General features: G+C 44.8%; 1 protein-coding gene across 1 annotated transcript in view; it reads left to right on the forward strand.

Annotated features, from left to right (window-relative positions):
* zmynd12 (zinc finger, MYND-type containing 12) overlaps window positions 1–7,500 on the forward strand; it is a 13,488-nt gene that overhangs the window by 3,943 nt on the left and 2,045 nt on the right. The window contains exons 3-6 of the mRNA XM_030355260.1: window positions 649–820; window positions 1,389–1,558; window positions 4,826–4,948; window positions 5,431–5,515. Of these exons, the coding sequence (XP_030211120.1) occupies window positions 649–820; window positions 1,389–1,558; window positions 4,826–4,948; window positions 5,431–5,515 (550 nt within the window). The remainder of the gene's footprint in view (window positions 1–648; window positions 821–1,388; window positions 1,559–4,825; window positions 4,949–5,430; window positions 5,516–7,500) is intronic.

Below are 7,500 nucleotides of genomic sequence, written 5' to 3' on the forward strand. Positions count from 1 at the left end.
CTTCAGCCGTCTGCAACACATAAAACCCCTTCAACACGCGTACCTCTACAGACACTCATCTCACTCCAGGAAATTGAACTTTATTAAATTCATAGCAACCCCATGATGTGTAGTGTGTCTGACTGAAGCCTCCTTAAACACAATTATACTGTATAAAATACCTATTTAGAGAAACCAAACACTGAAACAGCTTGAACAGGTTATTGAAGTGATCTCATCGTCTCGTGTTGGTTGATGTTACATAATGTCAGGTGATGTCCTGTGGCCTGCTCCGTGCATTGACAGCTTTGCACATTGGTCATGTGCTGATCTTTTGCATCACCGGGCTTGACTTTCAAAACGTGCTTTGAAAGCAGACACATGATGCATGCTCTACGGGGGTTGAGGCTTAGTTATGGTTCAACGTCGACGTTCCCCCTTACGTCCACCGCAGGGGCCTGACGTGAGCCCAGAAATTGCGTCAAAGCGTCTGCGTCGAAGCGTCTGCATCGGGCGTCTGCGTCGAAGCGTCTGCGTCGAAGCGTCTGCGTGGTCATTGCGTTGCGTCGACGTTGAACCATAACTGAGCCTTTAGACTGTAGCAGGCCGTGGCACAGCTGACAGACGCCGTGGGTCAGCTAGTTGGTTCTGTGGTCTCTCCCCCCCTAGGAGGAGCTGCTGGGGGTGTGCCGGGAGGTGGCCCGGGGTAAGCTGGGGGAGGGGAGACACCAGGAGGCCCTGCCCGCCCTGCAGCTCGCCCTGGCCTGCGGCCTGGAGCTGTATGGCTCCGGGGCCATACCGCTGGTGCCCCTCTACCTGATGCTGGGCCGGGCCTACATGGGTGAGCTGGGGGGACTGGGTCGGTGGGGTCTATTTGTGTGTGTGTGTGTGTGTGTGTGTGTGTGTGTGTGTGTTTATCTGTGTTTCTATGCGTGTGTATCTGTGTGTGTGTGTGTGTGTGTTTATCTGTGTTTCTATGCGTGTGTATCTGTGTGTGTGTGTGTGTGTGTGTGTGTGTGTGTGTGTGTGTGTGTGTGTGTGTGTGTGTGTGTGTGTGTGTGTGTGTTTGTGTGTGTGTGTGTGTGTGTGTGTGTGTGTGTTTATCTGTGTTTCTATGCGTGTGTATCTGTGTGTGTGTGTGCGCTTGTATCTGTGTGTATCTGTGCGTGTGTGTGTGCGTGTGTGGGTGTGTGTATCTGTGTTCTTCTTATATGGGTTTCTACGTTTGTTCGTGTGTATCTGTGTTTTTATATGTGTTTCTATGTGTGTGTATGTGTGTATCTATGTTTCTATATGTGTTTCTATGTGTGTGTATGTGTGTATCTGTGTTTCTATATGTGTTTCTATGGGTGTGTGTATCTGTGTTTCTACACCTGTTTCCGTGTGTGTTTCTGTTTGTGTGCGTTAAGGCCTGGGCAGGCTGGGCCGGGCCAGGGTCTACCTGTCCGACGCGGAGTGGAGCATGCTGCAGAACCCGGGCTGTGAGCGGGTGCTCCTCCACCAGCTGCACCGCACCCTGGGGTGCCTCCACACCTCCACCGGGGACCTGGAGTCCGCCCTCTTCCACCTCGCCACCGACGTCCGTAGAGCTGGCCGATCCACACTGCTTGAATAGCTTAGCGCTCTACTGCTCCCTTACATCCTGCTAGCATAGCTTAGCCGCTGTTCCGCTCTTTTACATGCTGTTAGCATAGCTTTAGGCAAGGCAAGGCAACTTTATTTATATAGCACTTTTCATACACAAGGCAGACTCAATGTGCTTCACATATAAACATTGTCATACAATAAAATAAAATAATAGATAAGTAAAAGAAAACATATGCAGAGAAATTAGTAAAATAGAAAGTGCAATGTATTTAAGATCAGATCAACAGTCTCTCTGGTACCCACGTCGGGACTCCACCCCGACCTAAAGGAACTTGGTCCTTTCTCTGGGACTCCAACCCGGATTCTAGGCAATTTCTATTCTAGGACTCTAATTCTATTCTAGGACTCTAACCCAGATTCTAGGACTCTAACCCAGACACACTTCGGGACTCTAACCACGAACCAAAGGCCTTATTCTGGGACTCCAACCCAGACAGACGTCGGGACTCTAATCCAGACAGAACTCAGGCCTTTCTCTGAGACTCCAACCCGACCTAAAGGAACTTGGTCCTTTCTCTGGGACTCCAACCCAGATTCTAGGACTCTAACCCAGACAGAACTTGGGTCTCAAACCCTTATCCTTTCTCTCTAGTATCAGATCATGTATCTTTCTGGTAAAATAGAAAATAAAGGGAAAGTTAAAAAGGCATTTTAGTAATAAAATAGAAAATAAAGGCAAAGTTAAAAAAGCTTTTTAGAAAGTGCAATGAATTTAAGATTTAGCAGAAAGCTAAAGCAAACATAAAGGTCTTCAGTCTTGTTTTAAAGGTGCTCAGAGCAGGGCAAGTCTTAAATCCTCAGGAAGTTTATTCCAGCTATATGTTGCATAGTAACTATATCCTGCTTTCCCATGTTTCGTGTTTACTCTGGGGATAATTAACAGATTGGTCTCAGAAGATCTTATTGGTCTAGAAAGCGTGGAAGTAGTGGAAGCATATCAGTTCGATATTTAGGGCCTAAACCATTTAGGGATTTATAGGTTAGCAACATGATTTTAAAATCAATTCTCTGAACTACAGGAAGCCAATGTAACGTTTTAAGAATTGGTGTAATATGTTCAAATGTTTTGGTCTTTGTTAGAACTCTAGCAGCAGCATTCTGAACAAGCTGAAGCTTCCTTAGAGTTTGTTTTGGGAGACCTGTAAGGAGACCATTGCAGTAATCAAGCTTATGAGTGATAAAGGCATGTACAAGTTTTTGTAAGTCTTCAGTGGACATGAGCCCTCTAAGTGTTGCTACATTTTTAAGGTGATAATATGCAGATTTTGTAACTGATTTGATGTGACTGTCGAAATGTAAATCTGAATCCATCATAACCCCTAGATTTCTGGCTTTGATTGAGGTTTTCAGGGACAGAGAGTGAAGGTGTTGGGTTACTTTAAGCCTTTCCGTTTTAACACCAAATACAATTATCTCTGTTTTGTCCTCATTTAGTTGAAGGAAACTTCGGCACATCCAGTCTTTCACTTGCTCAATGCACTGGCACAGCAGATCTATGGGCCAATAGATAAATAGAATTGCGTGTCATCAGCATAGCAATGATGGTCAATATTGTTATTTTGCATGATTTGCCCTAGTGGGAGCATGTTGACATGTATCCAATAAGGTTGAATAAAGAGGGTCCTAAGATCGAACCTTGTGGGACTCCACATGTCCTGTTGGTTGATTCTGATACAAAATCGCTAATGGAAACAAAGTGGTTTCTATTTTGTAGGTAGGACCTGAACCGATTTAAGACTGTGCCTAAAAGCCACACCCAGTTTTCTAACCTGACCAAAAGTATTGCATGGTCTACAGTGTTGAATGCAGCACGAGTATCATTAGTATGGAAGTTTTGCCAGAGTCTGTGCTAAGGCGGATGTCGTTTACAACATTAAGGGCGGTCTCCGTGCTGTGCAGGGGTCGAAATCCTGATTTGAAGCTGTCATAGCAATCAGTTGATGCCAGGAAGTGATTAAGTTACTGGAGGACAACTTTCTCAATGATTTTATTTATGAAGGGTAGATTTGATATTGGTCTGTAATAATAGAGGCATCTAGGCTCCGCTTTTGTAAAAGGGGTTTATTAACTGCAGTTTTCAAGCCTTTTGGGAAATGGCCTGACTGGAGGGAGTTGTTAACTATCTACAATATGCCTATTGCTAGGCAGTCAAAAACATTCTTAAAGAGGTTAGTAGGTAAAGTATCAAGGCAACAGTTGGATGGCTTTAGCATGCATTTATAGCATGCCATCCTTGCCACGCTACTTTTGCCTGAACAGGGTGGTAGTCCAACATTTTTGTTTGAAGTGGAGATATTGATGGCACGTCTGATGCCTTCATTTTTATCTGTATAAAAAGCTGCAAACTCATTGCATTTCTGCGTGGAATGGAGATCAGGTGGAATTTGTTTTGGGGGGTTGGTCAGTCTGTCAACAGTTGCAAATAGGGTTTTTGCATTATTAGTATTGGTTTTAATGACATTGGAGAAAAATGTTTCTCCAGCACTTTTTAAGTCTAAATTGTAGGCACAGAGGCCTTCTTTATAGATATCATGGTGAATATGAATTTTGTTTTACGCCATATGCGTTCAACCTTCCTGCATTCAGAAGATGATCTCTTACATGTTGTTAGCATAGTTGTACCGCTATACCGCTCTTTTACATGCTGTTAGCATAGCTTAGCCGCTACACCGCTGTCTTACATGCTGTTAGCAGAGCTTTAGTGCTAACTTTACTGCAGAGCTTTACCGCCATAGTGCTCTCTTGCATGCTGTTAGAATAGCTTAGCTGCTGTTCCCACTCGTGCATGCTGTGTAATCAGAGTTGTACCGCTGTGTCACTCATTTACATGCTGTTAGCATAGCTTATCCACTGTTCCTCTCTTTTACATGCTGTTAGCAGAGCTTAGCCGCTGTTCCTCTCTTTCACATGCTGTTAGCAGAGCTTAGCCGCTGTTCCTCTCTTTCACATGCTGTTAGCAGAGCTTAGCCGCTGTTCCTCTCTTTTACATGCTGTTAGCAGAGCTTCGCCGCTATACTGCTCTTTTACATGCTGTTAGCATAGTTTAGCCGCTATACTGCTCTTTTACATGCTTTTCCACTCTCTTGCATGCTGTTAGCATAGCTTTATCGCTAACTTTAATGCAGAGCTTTATCGCTATATTGTTATATGGTTACCTGGTGTATGATAGTGTGTACTAACCCATCGTCATGGTTACCAGGTGTACCACGCCACTGAGGAGTTTGGCCTGGACAGCACGGTGCCCTGCGGCGGGTACTTCCTCATGGCCGAGGTGTTCAGGAGGCAGGAGAAGAAGCAGGTCGCTCGGTCCCTGTACTCCCAGGTGAGGGGATACATAGGTCTTATTCACCTAGTGGCCATCTTGGAAATGAATCAGGAATTCAGCCCTCAGTTCCAAGATGGCAGCTAGCTCAATAAGAATTTTCGATTGAACAGATAATAACATAGCTGGCATTTAAAACCTAGATGGCCGCTAGAGAAGGTTGATATTTTTTATTTGTTTAGACGATGACAATGAAGTAGTGTGTTCATCAGACAATCCATCCATCTTCCTATCGATCTATCGATCGATCTATCTGTCTGTCTGTCTGTCTGTCTGTCTGTCTGTCTGTCTGTCTGTCTGTCTGTCTCTCTCTCTCTCTCTCTCTCTCTCTCTCTCTCTCTCTCTCTCTCTCTCTGTCTCTCTCTGTCTCTCTCTCTCTCTCTCTCTCTCTCTCTCTCTCTCTCTCTCTCTCTCTCTCTCTATCATTCTCTGTGTTTTTTTTAAATTAATTGCTGAAATTGTGTTTTCTGTTGTGGTTGTAGGTCGCGACCACGTGGCACTCCCATCTGACCAGACTGTGTGAGCCGTACCTCAGCAGTGGCTCCATCCCGATCCAGCCTCCCTTTGGTAGGCAGCGCTTCACACGGGGGGATGGGACGGGGAACTCTCTGTGCCTGTTTACAAAAACCGCTCTGGAGTCAGTTGGTGTTACGTCGTGGATTGTACACGATATCTAAAACTGGTTTGACCTCAACTGATACTAAGAATGCCAGGATGGGGAAAAGCGTGAGGAAGGTCATCAAGACAGATTTCTTGGAAAATGACATTGTCAAGTGCGGCATAAAACCTAAGCCTCATGAGACCATACTGATATTCACGTTTGATTTTGAATATGGCCCTGTATTGATCCAAAACCTTCCAATCTCTTGGCTCATGCTGTTCCGATCCGAAGTAAAGCAAAACAATATTCTAATCTGAGAAAAGCCTTCTGTGCAAATTTCTGTTAATCTTTTGACATCTTTCTCAGTATATTTGAGATTAAAACTGATTGCTACACTTTCCTTCGGCACCAGCACTTCATTATTGGGAGACTGTGGCACTGGTTGTTTGTCATTAACTGAAACTCACTCACCTCCGTGCTGATTATTCCTAGCATTTAAACAGCCAACTTATTAAACATACTACGCAAATACATTGTGAAATATCAACATCAGCATAATACACTATAGACATTTGATAATATAGTCGACAGTATACTATAGACATCTCTAGAGATACATTACGTATCATCAATCCGGTGACAGCTGATGTCCACATTGAGGACCCTATTGACCCCGCCGGCCCAAATCCCCCCCCCCCCACCACAACTACGTCACACAACGTTAGCGTAGCCCTTAAAAATAAGGTCAACTTCGTTATATTTAGCCGTGCTAGCATGCTGTGCTTTAGGAAAGCTAAAGCCTGGATTTACCCCAGGGGGTGGGGGGGATATAAGGTCTACTGCTGACACATCCCCCAGCCCCCCCCCTCCCCCCCCCCACGCTGCCCCACATATGACTCTAAGCCTATTAGCCGCAATGCTATTTCTCGGGCTTTGCGGCTAGTTAGCAGACGGTGTGACCTTCCTGCCTTTCCTATCTCTGGGGTCTCTCTGGTCATGAAGGTGCGGCCCGGATTATTCCACATCAATAATAGCAATCCACTGTATGCACTCACAATAACACCTATAGGGTTAACGTGGTCAGTGTCGAGGACAGAGACAGCTTCAGCTCCGACCCACTTTGGTCCTCATTGGATTGTGCCGTCTCTCCGTCTGAGGGCCGGGTTAGTCTAGTGGCGGTTAGAGGGTTTGACTCCCAACTCGACAATGTTCTGGCTTCGAACCCAAATGTCCACAGGGCCTCTTCTGCCTTGTCATGAAGATGTCATTGTGATCCATTCTGGATAAAAGGGTCTGTTAAAGGGCCATAGAGTAGGGGTCTATGCTGTGACCTGGGAGGCAGTTTTGGTCAAGGCGCCGCCCGATATTTTGACCTTCTCCTTACATGGTCGTTACATTCATGTCGAAAGACGAGAGGACTTTGGTCTGTGCATATTGTTTGTCGATACAGTATCACGAACAATCAGTAACTCAACAAACAAATGGTCAAATCAATCGGTCAAGTCATGTCAAATTCAACTTTTTATTGTGTCCAGCCTCATTGTGGGGGTCTCGTCCAATAGTTGTTGAACCGGTGGTCCGGTGGTCTGTCTGGCACTTTGTGTTTTCATGTGTTTTCATGTGTTTTCATGTGCTTCATGTGCTTCATGTGTTTCATGTGTTTGCATGTGTTTCCATGTGTTTCCAGGTGTTTCATGTGTTTCCATGTGTTTTCATGTGCTTCATGTGTTTCCTGTGTGTTTCATGTGTGTTTCATGTGTTTCCATGTGTTTCCATGTGTTTCATGTGTTTTCATGTGTTTTCATGTGTTTCCATGTGTTTCCATGTGTTTTCATGTGTTTTCATGTGTTTCATGTGTGTTCATGTGTTTCATGTGTTTCATGTGTTTTCATGTGTTTTCATGTGTGTTCATGTGTGTTCATGTGTGTTCATGTGTGTTCATGTGTTTCAT

Source organism: Gadus morhua, chromosome 1, assembly GCF_902167405.1.
Source record: "Gadus morhua chromosome 1, gadMor3.0, whole genome shotgun sequence".
NCBI classification, from domain to species: Eukaryota; Metazoa; Chordata; class Actinopteri; order Gadiformes; family Gadidae; genus Gadus; species Gadus morhua.